Below are 24,087 nucleotides of genomic sequence, written 5' to 3' on the forward strand. Positions count from 1 at the left end.
GAAGTTTCTGTTTACTAAAAGCCTTAGGTGAGTACTGAAGTCAAGTTAAATGCAGGATACTGACTTTCAGGGCAAATTTGGTCTAATTATTGCCAGGGGAATTGGAAGAGAGAGGGGAGCAGAGATGGCCGTGGTAGCAGATGTCCCAAGTGGCTGTGGAATGGCCCAGATGGTCATGGTGGTTCTGTCACATTTGTGAGAAGCCTCAGAAGTGACCTGGGATAATTCACTTAATTTTTCTGAACCCAGTCCCACCCTACAAACTGTGCATGCAAATGATAGCTTACCTGGGAAAGCACTCTGGGATCTGTTGAAAATGGCACCAAATTAGAGTAGGATTCTTTAGTTAATGGTGCTCTGAGTAGGTACTTAGTTGATCTTATTTGTGTCTTATCACATGGAAACAGTTTGGGAGGCAGTGAGCTTTCATTTGTGAACTGGCTTAAGGTAAATGCACTTATTAAAAAGACAACCTGTGGCTTGACTGAACACAATGCCATGCAAAACATTCTGGTGTGATGGAAGGGCTTGCTTTCTCCAAGTTAAAAACATAATTTCCACCGTTAAAGCTCTTCCTCTTTAAACAGCAAAAACCCCATCTATATATTTGAATTGGGAAGTTGTATTTCACCAATTAACTAGACAGGACATGCCTGCAAATGAACCAGCAGAGTACTGGTGAGTGAGGAGGCTGCAGCTCCATGTGCTGTGCACTGGAATATGGAGATGGTGTGTCAGCGTCAAGTACCCTTGCTCCTGCTGAGATGCAAAGGCTTAGAGCAGAGACATGATTGCGAGCTATTTTTACTTAACAGTTGAACTTTGGAAGAGAAGAAGTAAGGGATAATTTCTTTCAGTTTGAGTTTGCACATTGTATGACTTATTAAAAACTTCAAGATGACTGTTAAGTAAAGACAGCTACTTGAAGTGCCAGATGGAAAAGAGCAAGAAAAATGCCTTCTGTTTAAAACAGAAAGGGGATTTTTGCTCATTTTGTTGGGGTCTTCTCAAGTCCACAATTACTGTGCTTGGCTCTCTCCAGTTCCATTTAATATTCTTTCAGATGACCTGGGTGAGGGGATCGAGTCTGCAGGTCCTCAGATGACACTGAGTTGGGTGTGAGTGTTGACCTGCTGGAGAACACAAAGGCTCTGCAGAAGGATCTGGGCAGGATGGATCAGTGATTCTGAGGTTCAGCAAGGCCAAGTGCTGAGTCTTGCCCTTGGGTCACAACAAGCCCCTGCAGCTCCAGGCTGGGGGAAGAGAGGCTGGAAATTGCCTGTCAGGAAAGGACCTGGGGGTGCTGCTCAACAGTGGCTGAACATAAACCAGAATGTGCCCAGGTGGCCAAGAAGGCCAGTGGCATCCTGAGCTGTATCAGCAGTAGTGTGGCAAGCAGGACCCAGGCAATGATTGTCCCTCTGTATTTGGCCACTGGTGAGGCTGCACCTTGAATCCTGTGTTTCTGTGGGCCTCTCACTAGAAAACATTGAGGTGCTGAAGTGCGTCCACTTGTTTATTGTGGAGAAAAGGAGGCTGAGGCAAGACCTTACTTATCTTTACACTTACGTGATAAGGTTTGGACTGGATACTAGGAAAAATTTCTTCACAGAAAGTGGTTGTCAAGCATTGGAACAGGCTGCCCAGGGCAGTGGTAGAGTCACTGTCCTTGGAGGTACTATAAGACCTGTAGATGTGGCACTTGGGACATGGCTTAGTGATGGCTTTGGCAATGTCAGGTTGGACTTCATGATCTTGGAGGCCTTTTCTAATTTAAACGATTCTATGATTTGTTTGTGTTGCAGTTTCTGTCATGGGTCCCATGCAGATATTAGATGCACAGCAAGATGCATTTCTCTCTTGTTAACTGTGTGACAGAACACAGGCTTCAAATGACATCTTGGTCACGCATACCCAGCTCAGCATCACAGCATCAGGCTGCATTCCTGAAATCGGGATGGCACTTTTAATTCCTGGTCTCATTGTCCAGCAAGTGCTCTTATGGACATTGCAGACATTTCTGCTATTTTAGAAATGTGCCTGCTTTCAGCAAAGCTGCTGTGGTTTGAGAAATACAGTATTGGCTGTTTGGTTTGGCTGTGAGACCCCTTGATTCATTCTTTTGCAGAGCAGTCCATCATCTTATTATGACCATTTTATATGGATTTAATTCAAGGCCTATGTTAGTTTATACATAACTTGGAATAATTGTAAAATGCAAAAAATGTCGAGTATTTTTCAGTTGACTAAAATTTTAAAAGGGCGTTTTTTCCTGCCAGCATCTGGAAGTTAGCCAGGTGAAAGCTAACATTCCCACAATACCTTTTCTGTGGGATAATGGGCAAGTTCAGGGTAGCATTCTTTCTTTCAGTTATATAAACAGACAGTGCTGGCCAAGGCTAAGAAGTGTTGCCGAACATGAAATTGTTGCTGTTTGCCCTTCCAGTTGTTGCTCTGTTGAAAATGATTTATTTTTTATTTCATTATTGTTCTTCTCTTCATATTTAAATAACATGGAGTCTTCTGCTCTGTTGCGTTTTAAGATCTTGCCCAAGGCAGTGCTGTGTGAAAAATCCATGCGCTCTGTGGATGGTTTCATCCGTGGTAGTATAAAACTGACTTTCAGAAGGCTCCAAAAAATAGAAAGGTGTTTTTAGAACAGAAGAGATTCTTTGACAATAGATAAGAAGAGGTGAAGGTGTGAGAAGCTGAACTGACCTTTCATACTCAGCTTTGCCACTCCTGGTCCTTCCAAAACATAGCAGGAATTAATTGTCAGGGAAGCGTGGAGCCAGGAGTGCAAGTACTGTCATCCAGCCACAGCACAGGCAGCTTTCAGTTGCTGCTGATTGATAGGGATTTATTAAAATACGTTTTTCCCTGTTGGAATTCATATCTTTGTACTTCAGGAATTTCAGAAGAGTTTGCATGCCACAGAGGTTATTGTGAAGTACATGACTTCACATATGGAGTTTTATTAATTGGGATTAGTCAGTGTGTCTTGAGCCTATGTGTAGATTTTTTTGTATTAGTTTTTTTTTGTAGGATCCCGCACAGGAATTTTTTGTATATTGCCTAAAAGCAATAGTTTATACATGAAGAAAGATGCAGAAATCCTGGCTTCTCCACACAGCTGAATTGTCATTTTTCAGCTTCTACAAGAACTGCAGAAGTGCAGTCAGTTGGCTGTGGACAACCTTAGGGAAAGGCTGGGGAAAGGCAGGGAGACCTAAAAAATTTTAGGGATGCTCGATGCTTACTGTGTAGTTTTCTGGGCTGTGATGTAAGCATGGGTTTTATTTAAAAAAAAAAAAAAAAGGTCATCTTGGTGACTTAAAAACTTTTCCGCTTAGGTCTTTTGTACTGGAATGTATATGCTGTTTTTTGCCCTTAAATAGCAAAGCTTTTCCTAGAAAAATCAATGCCTTTTTAAAAGGGCAGCAAGCAACTGTCATATCTAAAAATTCAGTTGTTTGTAAATTCTGAATAGACAGAGGAAGAAAGTCTGAAACCCTTAATCTTTCATGCTATCTGGATAAGCTGGAACATGGCTGTATAATTATTTTCTTTCATCCAGTGATGTCACTGAGGTCCCTATGCAGACTGAGGCTCATAAATGAAACTAAAGATTGTTTTCTGTGAACTTTGCGTTTTTCCATGCAGTGTTTAGGCCCATTGTCATGTAACCTCTGTGTTCACATAAATATGAAGTCAGTAGGGTGGGTACAAGCACTTGTAATTTTGTATTCTCTACTCATGCAGAAGGCAACGAAACAGTAAAATTCAAATGGACTGAAATGCATTAATGGTGGGGTTTCCAACTTCCAGATCTGTAACCATAATTTTTCATCTGTTTTAAACCTCTAATGACTTTTAATATGTTTTTAAGAGCTAAATAGGAAGAAAAGCGCTGTTGCTTGATAAAATAGGCATCTTAAGAAATGGAAATTTATTGTCCTGTCTTCAGTTGGTATTCATTTAGAACAGAGGGTTTATGGACCTTTTAGCTGGGGTTATTTATTTCTTAAGGTTTAAAGAACATATACTCAAACTGCTGGTTTTATTGCATGTAAATGTCAGTATCTTGGAACCAGTTTTATTTAGATCCGTAGCATTTTTGACAATTCAGTATTTCTAAGCTTCCTTGCTTAAATTAAGTCTGGTTTGTCCATATAGAAATGGACATGTGTGGACTGTATATCCCATGATTTTATTTATGAACTTTTAACTTATTTGGTTGCTGTAGTACTGTTAGTGGTAGCACGGTTTTATCAGCTGTGAAGTTGGATTTTGCTCGTGCACATGGAAAATTTTAATTACATCAGATAAATGTGTGCACATGGCCATGTGAGCTGCTTGTGTGCAGATATATATCTCCTCATTCCTATTGTGCCTGATTTTGCAGTGAGCGCTCAGGTAGCAACAACCTCACTCTACAAACAACTCTGACTGATTGCAGGACCCCAGAACAACTCTGTGAGTGAGGAACCTTTTGACCTTAAGGACAAAAAAATAAAATCCTAATGAAAGATGTGCTTTCATGTCCACCAACTGTGAAACCTCCATAAGAATTGTACAAATGTTCCCTCCTTCTTAATAGAAGTGTTCTCTATCCTGTTTTTCTTGACTAGAGTGACAGCTTTTAGAAGCATTGTAATGATGAAGTGCCATTAGATGCACACCATTCATGTCTTAAATTGCAATTTAATTGTTGTGTTCTTTGCTGTTCTTGTAAAATAGTTGGATGTGGTCAGGATCTTGATTTCCAGCTCTTCTACTTGCTCTTTATTTTCTTGTTTTGTAGGTTATTCATTTTTTGTTGAATTACATGTCTTTCTGTGATCAGTTGGCATGGAAACATGGCTCCTTTATAGGCCAGTTGCTTTTAGCATTAATTTGCAGGTACTTGTTTTTGAATGTGAAAATGGAAACCATTTATGTTCTTCATCATTCCCCATCATTAATACTTGCATGCTTTCTGGTGCAGTGTAAATTGTGTTTCCTTCTATCTTACAAGGAAAAATGTACTCTTAAAGGAAGAAAAAAATAATTACTGCATCATGTGCACTGTGCACTGTATTATGAAGACAGTACTTCATATAAAAATTGTTTTTATACATATAACTTGGCAGAAGCAGTGAAACAAAGACTAACACCAAAACTTAGTTGCAGCTCAGAAAGTACCTAAACATTTCTCAGTAGTGCAAAATAACGCCACCCAGTTTCTGTTTTATTAATGTAATTATTGACATGGCTCTGTCAATAATGAGTGTCCTGTTTTCTTCTAGGAATTTGCTGCATTTCACTTGGATAAAGGTTAGCGATTTGCTTTGATCAGTACTGATGAAAGTAAGGGAATAATTTCACTGATATTTTGTGATTTTAGTTAGTGGAGTTTGAAGTTCCTGAAATACCTCGATACTAGCAAAAGTCAAGTTCTGGGCTTCTTTTATAGTTATTGGAGAAGTATTCAAGGTGCTGTGATGGTGTGCTGCAGCGACTGCTGCTTAGGGAGAAACAAGTAGTACTATCACACATCTTAATGAAGAATAGTTAGACTAGTAGTGTGTGTTCACATTTATAGAGATTTGGAACTCTGTCCAAATAAATACTATTTTAGCTATCAATAACTATCTAGTTTAAGACCTCCTAAAAGTGGGTGCAGAATTTCTGCTTTCAGTATAGTTGCTTTCAAGTTCTGTAGGATGAGATTTAATCTCATTCCTAACAGCTCTAGACCCTTGTCTGAAGAGCTTTGTACAGATTGGATAAGCAGAATAAAAATAAGATTTGAATTCATGTACTTTGGCTCATATTTCTCCATCCTGTTCCAGGCTTCAGACACTTTGTTTCACTAACCATTTATTAGGGAGTGTGCAAAACAAATTCAGTTGGTACTGCTCATAACTCCATTTTACATGTTTAATAAACAGTCAGTTCATCTGGCCTGTTTGGGCATAGTACTGAAGTGCTTTTTCTTTATTCTTTAGGTTAAAGTACACACAGTTCAGTTTCAAATCCATAAGTCTATGCAGCATTTAATAAATTTCAGTGAAAGTGCTACAGACCTGCAGGTTAGATATATACTTTTTTCATGCCACTTGTCCTGTGTTATGAAAGTCATGACATTACTCAGCAACCATATTACTCATTCCCTCTGGACAGTTTAAAAAAAAATTCACCATAAAACAAAACAAACCAATCCCTCTAGGTGCAACCCCCATATTTTTGCATTCAATATTTTCTTTAAATAACTTTGGTGGGAAAGAAATACTGTGCTTCATGCCAAACCCTTCTACCAAAACTGTTCAGAGCTTTCTTATAGTTACTTGCAAGTGGTTTTCTTGGAGTTCAAGAGAGTTTAATAGAGCAGATGAGGGCTTTTTACAGCAGTGTAAGACCAGATTTTCGCTAACCATGGTGCAGCTGTGAAAAGAAGCTGGGCCTTGATGCTTCCTGTGTGACAGTGCAGAATAGAACCAATCCTTCCTCCCTTCTACCCCCCACCCTCATTCTCTGAACACGTCTGTTGAAAAATTAAATGGATCCCACACCAGTCTTGGTATTTTGCAGAGTAACTGGTGAGAGGATGCACTAAACTAATTTTTTCCCTCCCCATACTTCCCTGCAATGCCTGGTGGCACTCCAGGCTCAGGAAGGGCTGCAGAGAACCACACTGAGGATAAAACTCCCACTTAATTCATTTAATCGCCATACTGCATTGTAGTGTTTGTCATGAAGATTGAGCTCTTCTTTCATATTCTCTCTGGAACTAAATTTTCAGTAACCAGCACAGCCGCTTCCTACATACTTTTCATTCTTTAACCAGCTGTTGAGTGTGGTTGGTGTCCTGTCTCAAATTCATTTATCCAGAGGTGGGTATACTACTCACTGAAATTAAAGGCTTCCCTTATGGTTCGAAGCTCTCCCATGTTCTGCTGTGGATCCTTGGCAGACCTCCCAGAGAATTAAGCTGCTAGTCATGTTGTCCTTTAAATATTTTTGACCTAAAAGTTTAATTACCTTTATATGGAGTATTTAACATAAGCTTTAAGGGATATGTAGCTCTTACTAAGTTGATTATTTTATCTCAGCCCCTGAGGGTCACATTTCACAATGTATTGTGATGGTGTAGACTTTATAAGGAAATAATGCTAATTAATTATTCAAAAAAAAAAAAAAAACAGAGCACAGGTGGAGTTTCTTCTTAAAGCATTTACCTAATTGACCAGCACCTGCCTAATCACTGTTTGAATGTACCTTATTTTAATCTGGTTTACAGTGCAGATGTAATAAATGACTCTCATCTGGGCTACTCATGGATGTACAATTTTCATTACAATGGGTTATTTTTCAGATTTCATTTGTTATTCTCAGCACTTGTTTTTTGTCTTCCTTTTGTAGCTGAGATGACAGTCCTGACTCGGAGGGACAGAAAGAATGAAAAGATTGGCAAAAATATTTTCACAGCTACATGTTCTTCTGAAATAATTGTTGTGCTGTCAAAATATCTAATAAGAAAAAGGAGAGTGGCTGTAAACACGGTTACGGAGCAGAAGTAATAACTTCTGGTTTTTTACTTCTGCAGTGATACACCTGCATGAATTTGGTTTGCTTTATATGCAGAAAATAGGGGAAATTGTGTTATGAAGGCCTATTACTCTGTCTCAATCTCAAGTTCAAGGATTCAAGCTTCGTGTTCTTCTGTGATGTTCTGGAAAATAGTCATAATGGTTTCTTGGTTTCTGGGAGTTAATCTGATAGCTGTTGTATTGCACTGAGCAAGCTTTCAGCTGTCATTTTCTCCCAATTTTTCAGAACTCACAGCCAGTAGGAAGCAGTTAAACTCGTTTGCCAGTGTCTTTCCCTATGTTGTGTCCATTTTCTGAACAACAGAATGAGTTTAAAGTTTACTTTGCATGAACTCAGTGATGGTTTGATTATCTTTGAATGATAAAATTCCAAGTAATGTGTTTCCTGTCTGCTTGCAGAAATGCAGTGCTCCTGCAGCCTTTCAGCATGCTGCTCTTTATCCTGCTACTGACATCCCTCCTGTTTCTGGTTTCAAAAATGTAGAAAAATCATAGAGTAAGGTTTCTTATTTTAAGACTTTTTTACTACATCCAATTGAATGGACACCAGACCAATGTAATTGCTTCTCAGACTGTTGTTAGTCTATATTTTGTTTCAGAAGGGGTCCATTTTTTGTAATTGTCTGTTTTTCACGAAGTGTGTCGCTGCAGAAGTCTAAGGCTGTCGCTGTGAGTGGGGGAGATGACATTTGTGTGACGCACAGATGTGCCATGGGCAGATTTGTAAATGCCTCTGCCTGCACATTGGTGAACACACGATCTGGGAGCAAGTTTGTTTTTATGTTAAGCCACACAGGCTAGAATAAAACTCTGAACTGTCATGTTAACTGTATTTGCAAAAAAATGCAATAGTGAATGCATTTTCCAATATGTAAATGGTAGATCATACCAAAAATACACAGTCAGAGAGATAATGTGGCAAGAAATCCTTGTGAAGAATGATGGGTACCCTTTTGCCTTAAGATTCTCTAACTCTTAAAAATGGATTCAATAATTCCTTTTATAATACTTCCCCTGTAACTGATGTTTTTTAGCACTAATAAATGTTTTATGCAATTTACAGAGACAGAACATGATTTGTGCCCTGAAAAATTTATAATTATCTGCAAAGCATTTTAAAGCATGTGAACCGACCCTTTTCAAGTTGAAAATGGTTAAACTGCAGAGACTGGAAGAAACTATAAAGCCTAGTAAAAAAATGCAAATATAGGTCATTTTTAAACACTTCTGGCTTTTCACCATCAGAAAGATCTTATGTTCAAAAACCTTCCCCAAACCCCTTCAGCATGTGGTATGTGTGGGAAGAAATATTTTGCTTCTCTCATCAAGTCATGGAAATAACTCCCAATTTTAACTGTTTTTCTGTGCAGCTTTAACTGTGATGTTGAGACCAGAGCTTTTGTAATTGAAACTCAAATTTCTCCTTCAAGAAAAGCTCAGTAGAACGGCTCTCTTACATCATACGCTTTGGTTATATTATGATTAAATGTAACATGATAACATAAACCCAGCTTTTGCCTTAAACTGCCTGTTTTATTTGGCACTTTGACTGTTGTTACTGGCTGGTTCTCAGTGAGCTTGTCATTTTTTATACATCCTGTTTGCTTACCTTTAAAATGAGTATCTTTTCAGAAAAAGCTATTTATTTAAGCTTGATTATTTAGGCTGCAGAGGACCTTGGATGGGAGGTGCAGGATTTCAATTTCACTATACTCCAAATTTTCTCAGTTTTACAACAACACTGTTCTCTAGTTTGTAATCATCATCAGCCATTTTCTTAATATTGACAGAGGACAGCAGAGGTCGGGGCTGTGGGAGGAACCAGAAAGGGAGAGAGCAAAAAAGCTTTAAGGAGCTCTTTGCAGAGGTTCAGTGTTTGTCAGAGTTGCTTTGGTTTTCAGAAGAGCATAATGAAGTGTAACTCGAGGGATTTTATTGTCCTCATTCACCAGAATGCTTCCTACTGTGTTGAACTGACCTGTTTTAATTATGCTCATCTTAGCAGTCTGGACTATGTATATGTGTATGTATTTAAGTTTTTAGCTGTCTTAAAGTTTCCAGCTCTCCTCCCTTCATCCCATCCCTAAACAAGTCACTATTTTTTTTTTGTAGTTTCACTGTAAGGATTGCTAACACACAGCATCATGATGATGTTCACCTGGGAGGACAGTGCATCACATTTGATGCTTTCCCAAATTAAAAATAGTTAAGGAGTTACAAAGAAATTGGAGAGGTCAGTGTTCAATGTGTAAAATATTTCCGTGCTGTTATTTTTAGTGTCATCTGAGTGTGTTCTACTGACCTCAACAGAAAAAAATAAATGAAACCTTGTGAAAATAATTTGGTTATCCAAGGCCCCACACTTGCTTATCTTCAGACTTTTTGATAAGGAAAATAAGGAGTGTCCCAGGTAATAGTTTAACGTTCTTGGGTCAAAGTACAGGTGTGCTGTTGGAGAAATTGCTTTCAGTGTTTGGGATCAGAATAAAAGAAGCCTTTGATGTTGGCTCCACTTGGATTATTTGGTTTCTTTCTCAGAGACAGCATCCTGTACAACATCTAAATACGAGAAAAGCACAGAGAGAGTAGCCATTAGCACAGGCTACATTCAGAAATCTTACGTTGTAATAAATTCTTGGCAGTGCCTTTAAAACAAAATATGAAATTAATACTCTGAAAGCAGTTGTACTGGCAAAGCTAAAAAGTGGTGTTTTCTCCCAAAGCATGTTTCCAGCTCAGGCAATGGTTTAAAGCAAAACAAACAAAAAACCCCTAACCTGCAGGAATAAAATAACTTGCTATAAGAGCAACATTTTTGAGTGAGAGGAAAAAAATTAGTTTTCTTCTTTTTCCTTCATAGTTCAAATACATACATTACAGGCACATCAAGACTCATTCCTGGAGGGAATTACATTTTAAATTAACATTATGTGGCTGTTCAGCTTTTATCAAAATCACAGCCAAGATGCTGGTTCTGATAACTTGATTTAAAATGGAAAGGCATTGGTTGCATGCTTTCTATTGAATACATGGGTAAAGGAGTGAGGATAAGGGCCACTGATGTACTTCATGTGCAGGACAGCCCTCTTTTGCCAACCTGTTCTGGTCTGGTGTTATTTATCCTCAGTATTGCCCTGAAAGTCTCCAGTGCCGCTTCTTCTGTGGAAAGTGTTTTAAGTAAAAGTCTTGGCATGATCTGTATTGTTACTGGAATGGCTCAGGGAGTTAATCATTCTGCTCCTAGTGCAATTGTTGAAACAGATTGTTTTTCCACTTCCTGCCAGCAGGAATTTTCTGCCTTTTTTTTCTAAAGTCACACCCACCCACCAGTAAAGTTTATGGTCTGAAATACAAGCTCAGTTGTATTTTACACTTGGATCTGGGAGCTTGTTAGGGTGGGTTAGCCCCCAGATGCCATAATCAGCCAGCTTCATGGTTGCTGTCCTGGGGGAAGAGGAAAGCATAGGTATATTCTGATACACACCCAGCATATGGTGCATTGTGGGAACATCTGTAATACAGGCTTGATTCATGCCTTCAGCTCTGTATTTTGGAGAAGCTGCCCCATCAGTAACTGGGAGATTGATGTCCATAGTTGCGGGTAGACGTGGTTGCTGAAAGTCATAATTCTCAAGTTTGTTGGTTCTTAATTTGTAGGTCCTGTCCCCAGGTTTACTGCAGTGATTCCTGTAAGTGACCAAGTAGTTTTTTGTGGCTTTTGCCACAGCGTGTATGGGCAGGGGCATTCCATCCTCACTGTAAAACCTGTGGAATAACTGACAGCAGTTGGCAGCCTTAGCCGGAATTTCTCAGAAGCTGGGATTGATGGGAGTGAACTCAACTAGGACAGCTCCACTGTTGCCCATTTATTTATCCCCCCTTTCTTCGCTTGTTACTTAATAAAGCTAAAAGTATTTGAAACAGGTAAATACTCACTGTGCACAGGCACTGAGTTGTTGCACATCCAAGGAGAGCTCAGTCCTTCAGAATGTTTTGCCTTTCTCTGGAGTTTGCTTTCGTGTATCTGTTACTTGAAAACAGCACTGCTGCAACATCAGTTTTTAAGTGTGTTTTATTGCAGCTACTTAGACTTTCTGGGTTTGGTACTTGATACTGTTGTTACTGAATATTATAACTTGTTTTGCTTTTTAAATGGTGATGGAAAATTAAAACATTTTACCATAGTGCATGATGCTGTTACTGCTTGTTTATTTTACATTAAATAGGTGTGATTCATACTGTTTTCAGTCTTATTTTAGTTAAGATTAGGCATATCTTTACAGCATGCTCCAAATATGTAATTTGAGTAATTTTATGACATATTAAATACTTCCAGTCTTCATACTGATGTTTGAAGTACATATGTACCAATAGAAAATGTTGCCAGATTATTTTGTTTTTCCTCAACAGAACTTTATTTCTGATCAAAGGCTTTCAAGACGTGCCTTGTGGGATGTTTGTTTTTTTTGTACTCTGACAGGCACTTAGGATTTTGTGTGCATGCTGACAGATGTTAGACAAATAAGAGCAAAATTACTAGATTAAAAAAAAAAAAAGACTGGTTAGGGATCACTATTAAAAAACGTAAAAAACACAGTTAAACCTCATATCCTTGTGGCTGTCAGAATAAGGTCCTGAGAATGGCAAGTTTACTTGCTGTGTGTGTGTGTGTGTGTGTGTAAAAGTAATGAGGAATCGTGATTCAGTGTCTGGTAACAGCAGGGAAATGCAGAATTTTCTGAACAGAAGTCATTGGCTTACTTTGTTTTGGTTGTACCAAAAGGGAAAATCAAGCAAGAGAGTTGTGTCAAATACTTTGTGCTGAGGCCATTGTGTTGTCTGCTGTAGTAATTGCTTGGGTGCCCAGGCTCATTTCTCACAGGTAGTGAAATAATGATGTGATGTGTGCAGAAATCTTACGTACATGAAGGCCCGTGGACCGGGGTGATAATTACACAGTAGCGGTCTTGGGTTTGTGTTTTGTGTCAGGGAATGAGCCGTGAGTGTCCTGCAGAGCTCTGGGTGCAATTCAACCTGTGCAATTAGCAGGAGGATACAGCTGGGTGTGACTGCTCTGCACATCAGTGAGTCAACACAGCACAGGAAACCACTCGTATTTTTCTTGATCTCTTGAAAATTAAAAAGAAATAAGGAAGATGACTTGTTTTTACTGAGTTCAGGTAAATAAAAAGCTTAGATATCAGCAGTATTCAGCCACTATGTGCCTCCAGTAAAGTCCCACTGTGCTCAGCGTTAACCTCTGAGCCCTGGGGACTTCTATAGGGGCTGCACACGTGCTTTAAGTACAGCTTATGTTGGCTTTTGCATGTTTACTGTGAAGTCCAGAGCTTGTTTCTTTAAAAATCAGTTTGGGATTGTTCCTATAAATTTTAATAAGCCTTGCAGTAGGTTCCTAAAATCTTAGGAAATATAGTTAGAAGCATTAAATGAGATGAGAAAAGGAGGAAATTAAATTTAATCTGCTAAGTAATTCAGTCTTCTGAGGGTGGCTGTCACTTTTTTGTCCCTTTGGTGTTCTTTATTTAAAAGTATTCTCCCCTGTGCCTCCTTCCAATCCCGCATCCCAAATCATGGGAAATTGCATCCTGCTCGTCTTGAAGCCAGCAGCAAAAAGTGTTGGCTCAGATTCTGGTGGAATCATGAGATTTTTGTGTTGCATATTCAGCATCTAAATATGCTGAATGTCAAAATACTGAAGGATGATAAATGCTCTTTTTTTTCCGTGCATCCATTTTACTGATCCTTGTACCTGAGTTGTATTTTAAACTTTGTTTCTAATTGACTGCCCTTAGAGTTCTACTCTGCCTTGAATCTCATTGTCACTTGAGTTCATGGTGCACAAAACAATGAGTCTACCAAAACAGCCCAAAATGTAAAAATGCATGATAGGTCCGTAACCTTAAAATACATTTTTGAAGTATGGGGTTTCTAGGAATTTTAATAGTGCATATTGGCAAATCTAATTCATAACAGCTTCTGTGTTAGTGTTATGAGGAGAATATTTTTTGTTTGTTTTGACAACTCGTTCTTTCCTTGAATTAATATTAGCATTTATTTTTGAAAATAATGCAAATTTTTTTGAGGGTTTATGTTAAATAAGTGACAGCTCTCACTGAATTTACACCTAGGTAAGAATATAAAGTAAAGGTAAATGCCAAAGGGGTTAGTCCATGTTACATGTGCAAGACTATAAATCAGGTGAATGTTCAACCTGTCACTTTCAGGTCTTGTTTTTGTATATATTGATGAGATTTTTCAGTAGTTTGCATTTTGTTAGAAAAGTAAATCACTTTGATGTTTTACAGTGTATAAAAGAAGTTATTTACAACAAATTCTTTGAAAGGACATTGTCAAGGGATTTTTCTTTCTTATTTAATCTTTGCACTTGTAAGAATCCCCAGTGATGGGAAAATCCTCTTGCCAGGCTGCTCTCCTCCATTTCATGTGCCTGTTGGTTTGTGATTATAGGGTTACTGATAAGTGTTGTGCTTTTTGGCATTGATGTATTTTTCAGAAAAAAGAATTGAAGCATTTGTTTTGAAAAAAGAAAAACACATTTAAAGAATTACATGGACTTTGCAAACAGATTTAAGAAAATGAAAGGTAGGTCAAGTTTTGGGCCTACAAACCTGACAGTGTCCTTTACTTTTAACATGTATACCTTTTATGAGACACTCCTGATAATGGTATGTTAATCAGCAGCAGAAAAATGTGAAAATTACGTTGTTCATCATTAATCTTGACAGCTTTCCTTGTTGCATTTTAGTACATTTTCCAGTGTCAGCAAACCGTGGCAGCCTATTTGAGATTTCTGTTATTTGGGCAAAGTGATTGCTTCAATTACTGTCAGTTTGTACTATAAAAGGTTGTTTTACAAAAAGTTTAAAATACATTTTATTATTATAAATCATTATAATAATACATTATTATGTCAGGGAGAGCTTTCTTACCCTCCAGTCCTGAGTATGCCTAATGGCATTGGCCTCAACTCTTCCCCCTTGGAGTGTAGCACAAACAATACACCTTTGTTTCAGGAGCAAAGGAGCAGGAGATGCAGGTTGGATTTGGGAGGGACAAGGACACTGCCCTGCTTAGATAGCTTTTTCCCTGTTAAAAAAAATACATCTTGTGCTAGGGTTGGTCTGGTCACTTGTAAGTCCCCCTGCTGTCAAAGGTGTGAAGGTAAAATAATTCACAGCCTTTCCACTCCTGTTTCGGTTCCAAAGCTGGATGATGAGTTCATTAATCCCTTGTTTGTGGGACCCACAGTCAACTGTGCACAGAGCTGGCCTCTTAGGTTCTGCAGCTGAAAGCTGGTTTTTCAATTCCGAAGTTTATTTCCATAAGAGCTGGACTAAAATAAGGTTTTGATAGGTTTTTTTCCAGGAGAGCTAGTCCAGACTGCAGCTGTGCAGAGGCACTGTGCTGTGAGCCACATGGTGAATAGCTGCTGCTTATGGACAGCTGCTCTGTCTGTCTCTGCACCTTATACCTGGTATTAATTTAGAAAAAATTCCAGCAGCCACTGGCACAGTAGCTGTTACTGGGATAAGAGCTTCCCCACCAGATTATTTCCACATGGGGGCAGGGCAGAAACCCCAGACTAACAGCTGGATTAAAACTGTTGGAAAAGCATTGGGTTTTTTCTTAAATACATTTAGATAACCTTAAGGGCCTGACTTGCACCCAGCAAAACCATAAAGTTCAGAGTTAAGGCTTCTCACTCCATCTCTGGTACCCACTGGAGCACTTGGCCCTCCAGCACGGAGATTTTGGAGATCACACACTGTCCCTGGATCCCTGCTCACCCAGGCAAAGCCTTGGCCATGTGAGTGGTGCCGACTGTTCCAGGTAGGTGTATTTACAATACACCTGCTGTCCTGAGCAAGGTGCTGTGTGTGTGTGTGTTAACACTCCGCTGGTTTCCCTGGAATATTAATGGCCAGTGGCAGCACAGCAGGTGTGGTGGAAAGCCAGCAGCCATAGGGGGAAGGGTACAGATGCAGTGAGAAGCTTTAACTTTTGAGTTTCCTGCCTTCTGTGAGCACGAGTCAGACCCTTAATGTTGTTTTAATGTATTGTTTGTGTTTAATTTTTAGTAAAAATTTGAACACCATCCAGGCTACAGAGGTTGCAGTGGATAAGAAGTTTAAAAGCTTTGGTTCAAGATTACATGAGGCTGCAAGAAAAATTAAAGACATGGAAATGAGGATGGAATGACAGGCTGCTATTTTGCCTCAGAATACTGAAGATTGTAAAGCATTGAGAAATCGAATTCATGACCCTGGAAATCAAGCTCAGATTAAGAAATGTCAGGTTGGTAGGGGTTCCTGAAAGTCTTGAGTTAGGATAAACTGAGATTGTTTTCCCGTAACAAAGATTATAGGATGTGGGGGTGGATGGTATAATTTTTATTATCTGTGTTACGTGCAATGCTATACCGTATACTTAAGCCAACTAAGTGAAATTATATTTTTAAATTAGTTTCACGTTTGTCGTGGTGAATGTCACTTCTGACCGTTTCACAGTTACTTCTCTCTGGCGCACAGTTGCATGATTCACTGTAAATGCAGGCATGGAAAACACTGCTCTTAAATACACATTGGTTTCTGCTGCCTCTCAGAGGGTTTGCTGCAAAGCCAAAGGCCTGGTGCAGTATGACATTTCTAGATAAAAAATGTGCAGAACGTATCTTAATGGTGAAAGAGGAAGCTTTTGGTTCACAAGGTTCTGATTCACAGTGAAGCCGTGTCTTCCCAAATGTGAACTTTAAATAGTGGCTACCAATGTGATGAAGTTCCTGTAAGTTAACTTAAGTGGGGAGTTACTGCCTGCAATTCAGTGGCAGGATATTTAGGCAAAAAGATGGTGCAACAGGAAGTCTGTGCTGAAGTTCAGAAAGGATTTTGGCAAGCAAAGGTTTGTAGGGTTTTTGTGGTCAAGGTCACTAGATGCATTTGAGTTCTGGGGATTCTTAAAGCCTTAGACTCTCTCAGGGAGGGTTTGTCCTTCTGGTTGTTTTTTGACTTCTGTTCCTATGCTTTGGGGCTTGGTCTGGCATTCCCCTTAGCACCAATGTTACACACGTAACTTGGTTGAAATATACTGGCGAGAGGGGAAAACCAGACCACACTTTTGTGTATTTAAGAGAAATCATTATCTTAAAGGGCTCTGTTTAGTGCTGTTATTTTTAATGATTTTCTGATAGCTCTAGTCAGAAAAGTGTTTCTTAGAAGTGAGAGTTTTTAATCTCATCTTCGCTTTTCAGTTTGGACCATGTTTCCTACTGTTGATAGAGGTGCTTTAGTTGTAGCTCTAAGGGAATCACCTGTGCCATATTTTTCCTCATTCATCTGCAACAACTTCTGCAACAGTATCAAAGTTCTGGGTTTTTTAAAATTTTATTTTAGCTAGCATTCAAACTTTCTGTTGAAGTTCTGGCTTCGCTGTACTGACAAGACCATGACCATAACATTTCAGTTGTCAAGTGAGCGCAGTTACTGTAAGGAAAATGAATAGGTCTTGCAATGTCATTTTTTTTCATTTGTTTCTAGACATAATTGCATTTTATTAATGCTATTATATATACTGTTTTTAAAGAAATGTGAACAAGTCTATAGCATGCTTTATCCTAGGATGTTTTTAAGTAAATTTAATGTGGAGTTTTGTAATTAAATTCCCTTTAAAGCATAGAATTGTTCCCTGAGTAACTAAGTATTTTTATGTGTTTGTGTCCTGTACCACATTACTAGTATGTTATTTATTTACTAAAAATGTCTGCATGAGGGTGATGTGGCCATTTCTGGTTCAAACAAGTATCAATAGTAAAGTTCAACATGCACTGTTTTCAAAAATTACGTTTTAAAGTCTCCCATTTAGTTTTGGTGGCTGGATATTATTGAAGTAACATGTAGCAGAAGCATTTCTAAGCTTATCTATCATAGTAGAGGTTAGGACTGGGTGTTTTTACAACAGAGCATAATTTCCATGGAAAACTTGGCTGGTGGGTACTTTTCCCATCTGAATGCCTCTCTGTTATGGTGAGAGTACTGCAGAGTCAGTCCATTGGCATCATCAGATGTTGGGAGATGCTGGAAGTAGAACAGAGAAGAACCAAATGTAGTGACTCTTGTTCTGTTGTCTCTAGGTATAAAACCTGTTTGAATAGGTAGAGAATTTAAATGCCAGATTGCAGTGGGACTTGGCTATCCTGAGTTGGTGTCTTGGGGTCTAAATTTGACCAAACCGGAACAGTTGGTTAGGAGTGGACATAGAATTTTTGGGTTTGGGCTAGGCCATTGAGAGGGACTGTGAGGGCAGCAGTCTCTGGAGCTGTCTTTCAGCCCCAGGACTGGAGCCTGGTCCCAGGGGAGAAGTTATATGCTGCTTCTGTTGAGTTGTGAAAATCTCTCTTCCCAGCAGCTGGTTTTCTTCACCAGATACCTTGTACAGCTGGGATTCTACTGATATTCTATCCACTTAAAATGCAGATACCAGTCTTTCAGGACTTACTTTCTGGCACAGGCTGGGGCTTAAGATGCAGGATTGCTTGTAGAATTTAACTGGGGCACCTCAGTCTTTTGCATTAATGTTGGACTGACTTGGATTATCAAGCAAATAAGCAATGTTTTAAAATTCACACTGCAACAAAAATATGTGTTGAAATCTGTATACTAGAAATATCTAGCCTGATTCACTTTGCGGTGCTTAAAACTTATTTTGAAAGAGGAAAAAAGATCATGTACTTTACTCTTCATTTTGCTTTTCATTATCTCCTCAGGAAGTCCCTTTTTTCCACTCCTGCTTAACTACTTTTTGTAAATGTAATGGTTTAATATTATTGCCTCGAGTACTTCTATGTATTTATAGCATCTGTATTGTTCAAAAGATGCTCTCTAAATATCTTAAGGATTACTTTTCATTTCCAGACTCTGTAAAGAGGATGTAAATGAAGTTTTCAGTTTGGACTGATATTCCTTTTCCCAGATATTTGACGAGAATTTCTTTGTCACTCCAGCGTTCAGAGTGTGGTGTTGATTTAGGGAGGGACATTTTTTTTCATGTTTTATAAGAGTTTTCAGTGATGGATTAAGTATGATGTGTTTGACTAAGCTATATAGAACTGTTTTATGAAACTTTCTAAATCTAAGCAGACCTACATAGATCAGCAATTTGCCTGTTAACTTGGACACTGGATCCTCAGTAAATGCAAAATTTTGCTGTTGTAGGCTTTTTTAAGTTAAATTTTAGTCTCAGCAGAATCATCATTATATATGTAAATTGAATACTCAAATCCTCACTGAGTTGCTTATGATATTCCATAAGCTACACTCTTCTTGCAAGCCTGGACAAGAGATTTCTCACTCTGTCTAGAGCTCACAAAGGTGTGGAATCCAGTCAAAACCTAAAGGTTGGATAAGGTTGCACAGACACTTCTTACTAGTGCAGCAAGGATGTATCTTTAAAAAACAAGTATACTACTCCCTTAGTGGTTTTATCCATCTTTCATAATTCAGCCTTCTGAACCTCCATGGAATGTTTTCTAAGGTCTTCTATGTTCGGTTGACAGCTGAGTGTAAACTTGTTCCTGTTTTATTAGCTTCAGTCCTTGAAATCTTTTTCTGCCATCAGAATAAACAAGACTAGCTATAACCTATTTTTAATCGCATTTGCATGGCCTGAATAACAAGTCTTCTCTGTTTCTTTGTAGGCATTCGACCTCCGATCATGAATGGGCCCATGCACCCGCGCCCTTTGGTAGCGTTGCTGGATGGCAGGGATTGTACAGTAGAAATGCCTATTTTGAAGGATGTAGCCACAGTGGCATTTTGTGATGCTCAGTCTACACAAGAAATTCATGAAAAGGTAATATTTAACAGGTACAATTGAGGTGTTTTAGGAAATGCAAATACTGTAATGATTCGGACCAGTGTTGTGTCAGTTGTGACATTGTTGTTAAAATGTATGTGGTGAGCTATGCTTTTGTGTAGTGTATTCTTGGCTGGATGTTGTCCTTCTGCTTACCTGCTGAGTCAGATTCATGGAGAGAGTTACTTCTGGGCAAAATACTGCTACATGATACCTAGAAATGCTCCTTGGAAACATTTCTGTTGCTCAGCAGCCTTTGCCTGGAAAGACAAATCTCAGTATGGGATTTTCTGTGTGGGGAACTTTCTGATTTCTTTGTTTAGCCAAGGAATTGTGGAGATTGGGTTAGGCAGCCTTGTGCACTGAGAATTATTACTGCAGAAGAGTTTCAAAACAAATGCTAACCCAAAATTTACGTGGAAAGTGTAGTGAATGTCAACCGAACTTGAGAACACGTGCAAGGAATTGAAAACTTCTCAGTCTTCATTCATAATGGATCTGCAGAGGTAGTGTTTGTTGAGGGTTTTAAATAAAATAAAGCTTAATTTATAAGGTTCAAAGACAATACATGTTTTTTTTAATCTAGAGAAAACCCAAGCTTTTTTTCTCAATTCCTTTTTATTATATATCAAAAATTAAAATGGGACAGAATGCCTGTTTCTGTATATTTCTTTTCAATCATGTTGAAAAGTTGCTTCTATTTTACTGTTTTGTTTTCCTATCTCACAGCACCGTTAGAAGTTAAATGGATTCCATTTACAAGGACTAAATGACACATGGAGAATAAGTAATATAAATGCTGTTCTACTTCTATTAGTAGATGAGAGCAGGCTGCTCTTTGGGTGAACACTATAGCGTTGGCTACTGCACCACCTGTATAGTTTTATGATTTGCTTAGTAAAATCAGCATAATTTACTTCTGGTGCATCAAGACTGGGGAATTCCTGTGTGCCATTAATGCCTTGCATAAAAACAATGGGTATTTTCAGTTATCAGTGGTGTGTAATAAATGAACTTTTCAGATCCTGAGACTGAGTGTGTGTCTCTCAAATTGCAGGTTTGGAAAAGTAATTGAATAACTGATGAGTGACATAGGTAATCTGTTGCTGATCTTCACAACAATGCTGTCTTGAGGGGAGTATACTAAAGGTTGCATACTTTGCTTTTTATTATACAACAATAATTAATTCTTAGTGATCTCAGTAATACATCAGGAAAATAGATTTTCACTAGCTATCAGTACAACACCGTAATACAGATTTTCACTTTTCTAAAGGATGAGGCAATCCCAAAATGTTTGGGTCTGCAAGGTAGTAAATTTTGGCAACAAAAATCACAAACCTAAATTCATTATCCTGTTGTATTCCTTTAACACTGACTGAGAGATCAGATTTATGAAGTGTTGAGCAGTGTTCACTTCTGTGTGAAAAGTGTTCACTGTTCATCTGCCATGAAAAATGACTATTTTTCACCTATCTTTAGAGTATAGGAATATCTGTATTTTAGATACAATGTTGCTTTGCTAAATACAAAATTGTTTTCACAAAAGGTTTTAAAATCAAGAGTTGCTTATTTAAAGGGGTATCTGAAATGTTCATGTGTTTATGAATGCACATTTGTGGCCATACTAAATGACGGTGTCCTGTTAATTGAGATCTAGATTTTGATAATAGATACTAAAAAGAGCCACTGAATTAACAGGCTAGCAGATACAGATGCACTTAGTGTGAAGTTGCCGGGAGCAAGCCAGAGGCTGGGAAGTTCAGGATGGTATTTGAAAGGTGATTGACATTGTTTGATCCTCTTAGATGGGTGACTGTAGATGAATTTGGGGTGGGGGAAGACCTGAACCAAGAATCAGATGGGGAGGAAAGGAGTGAAAGACTCAGATGTTTAGGAAAGTAGGAACCTATATTAACTCAGCTTGCACAGTTGTGGAGCCTTGATCACAGGGGTTTGAGGAGTCAAGAGTTTGAGGAATTAACATTCTGGAACCTGAAGAAGGAATTTCTGAGAGTTTCAGGGACAAGACTGTGGTTTAAAATACTGTCTTTTTAGTATTTCAAGGAAATAGAGTGGAAAGGGGAATTTATCGTAGCTTGTGAAATAGCAAAGCACAAGCTATGTAGGTTTTCATAGAGGAGCAAGCAGCCTGAGAGATTTTAACACATACAGAAAGGAGGAAAAGAAGTGATGATTTGAATGCCATTTGTGTGCAGGGTGAAAATCAGGATACTTCACTGTGTGTGCTCGTTAAAGGAAGTTTTCTCCAAACTGGTTAATGCCTTCGTTGCAGTTCTGTAGCAGTTCCCTTCTGCCAAGAGTTCATTTGTCAATCACTTCTTATGGCTGAGGAGATTAAAGTGTGGAAAATAAGTAACAAGTTGTAATGTTGCAAGTAAATAATAACATGTAGTAGAACTCTGCTTCATCTCAGCAAAGCATTCGTTCCCTGTTCCACTGTTCTGGAAGGCAACTTGGATGGTGAAGATACATTTCCTTCCTTCAGAAAAATGAGGCTGCTAGTGCTTAAGTGAATACTGACATTTACTGAGAGTGACCCAACGTTTTGAAATAACTTCGTAGTTAGAGGACACTTATTACACTTCCTCAGAAATTACTCGTGTGTGAGGTTCTGCTAGTTTTTGGTTTGTCTCTTTATTTCCCATTCTCCCTAGAAAAAGCAGTTTATTTTCAAGCCAGTCTGCAAGGCTGCAATAGATGTGTTTATCCCTTAACCCCTAAGTTCTGTTTTATTGTAGATGTTGTGAAGTTGAGCATTACGTTTGTCAAACTCTTATCATGGCATAACTGGGAGTTCGGTTCACTGCATCCTATCCGAAAACTTCTGTCACTTAGGGTAAAATATTTTAAGATTTCAGTGTTTAAACTTCTTTCTTATGAGAGATTGCATTACTGTCTATAAAAGTTGCTCACTGTGCTTAAATTGGCTATTATTTTACAATTAATGATGTGTAAATAAGTTCTGTCAGTAACTATCTTAGACTGCTTTCAGGTGTACACAGTGTTTTGGTTTGTTCTGCCAAAAAATAGAGTTGTTCATCCAAAAAAATTATTTAAAAACACTTAGCTTGCTTCCATCCTCCTTCCAGGTCAACTTTCTTTTTTCACTGGCTCATGCTCTGTTGTCTGTTCACCTCTTTTTCCCAATCCCTCTTCGTTTCAGTGCCATTCACAGTTTGCTGCTTTTCCTGGCTCCTTGGCAGCCTACTGAGCACTCTGATTCCTGCAGTATTGCTGCTCTTTTCCACTTCTGTACCTTTGAAGACATGACAGACTCAAGCACACCCTTGAGGTCTTTATGTTGCCTGAGATTTTTTGGAGTTCATGTTCTTTGCTTTTTGGGCTACCTGACCTTTGCCCTATGTTCTGTAACATGGAAGTGCTGTGTAGATTCAGAGGGATAAATATAAACATACTGTGCAAGAACTGGTAATAGGCATCTTGACCAAGCAGAGAGAAAACAGTGATTCTTGCAAACCCAAATGAAAAGACAGGAAGCACAACTGATGAAGAATGGTCTTTAAAACAAAATGTACTGGCTGGAAAGAAATCAAGAGTTTATTTGAAGCTGAGTACATTTTTTCATTCTCTTTTTTCTGTAATTATGTGCTTTCCTACATCTTGTTGCAAATCAAGTAGAAGAAAAAAGTGTGTGGTTGACTGGATTTACAGCTTCAAGCACTTACCCAGTTCACCAGAACACTGATGAGAGCACTGAGTAGTCTTTGGGTGGAAGTGGGAACAGAGTCTGTCAGGTAAACCAGTGCCCCAGCCTTAGCAGACATTGAGGTAGAATGTGTTGGATCCTTTGACTGCTGTTTTCTGAGCACAACATAAAATGATTTTCAAAAGGATACTACATTTCCATGTTTGTAGTTTTAAGTTAAAAAAAATTAAAGCTGAACTTGAAAGTTTTCAGTCACACTTTTACAGAGGAATTAAATGTAGAAACAGTTGTAGTGATGGCAGTTTTATCAAAGACCATTTTAAAGAAGAGCTGAAAAGCAACAAATGTTTTGAAACTGATAGAAACAAATTCAGAATGGTGCTGTTGTTCAGCTCTTTGATTTGTCCCTGTTACAGCAATGGTTAAGTGAGATAATTTTTCCAGTTTCCAGTTCTTTGTTTAGCAGTAAAGCTTGTGTTTACACCATCAGTGCTGTTTATATTCATGATGCAGTTGAAGCATTTTAGTTTTCCATCAGATTTAAATTCTCAGAGAACATAGACTGAAAGGAAGCAGCCTTGTTCTAAACAATAACGTCTGTTTGGGAGTAAGTTGTCACCTCGGAGCTGATCCAAAACCCTGTAAATGTACTAAAACCGAATGAGCTTTGGATCAGATTCCTCATGAAAGACTTCAGAAAAACCTGGGTTTATGCATTATCACCAGTGACTTCCATGACTCCATAATATCCTTAGGTATAGGTATTCAATCCATTGTAGTGTCTGATAGACTTGACCTGAATTCAGCCTTATGAATAGATGCAGTTCAGCCTTATTAGTAGACAAACTAGCACATGGAACTGCTGTTTAAGATTTTTCATTGGGACTTATTATTTAGTAAAAATGTTTTCAGAGT

General features: G+C 38.5%; 1 protein-coding gene across 8 annotated transcripts in view; it reads left to right on the forward strand.

The window, feature by feature from the left end:
- Window positions 1-24,087, forward strand: part of CTBP1 (C-terminal binding protein 1) — a 236,430-nt gene that overhangs the window by 180,622 nt on the left and 31,721 nt on the right. For 7 of the 8 annotated variants that reach the window (XM_082282082.1, XM_082282083.1, XM_082282084.1 and 4 more), the window contains one exon: window positions 19,324-19,478. In XM_082282082.1, coding sequence (XP_082138208.1) covers window positions 19,324-19,478 — 155 coding nt within the window. Of the gene's footprint in view, window positions 1-15,733; window positions 15,930-19,323; window positions 19,479-24,087 lie in introns of those variants that run through there. The other variant, XM_082282088.1, reaches the window with a different exon arrangement.

Source organism: Coloeus monedula, assembly GCF_965178545.1.
Source record: "Coloeus monedula genome assembly, chromosome: 5".
Classification (NCBI taxonomy): Eukaryota; Metazoa; Chordata; class Aves; order Passeriformes; family Corvidae; genus Coloeus; species Coloeus monedula.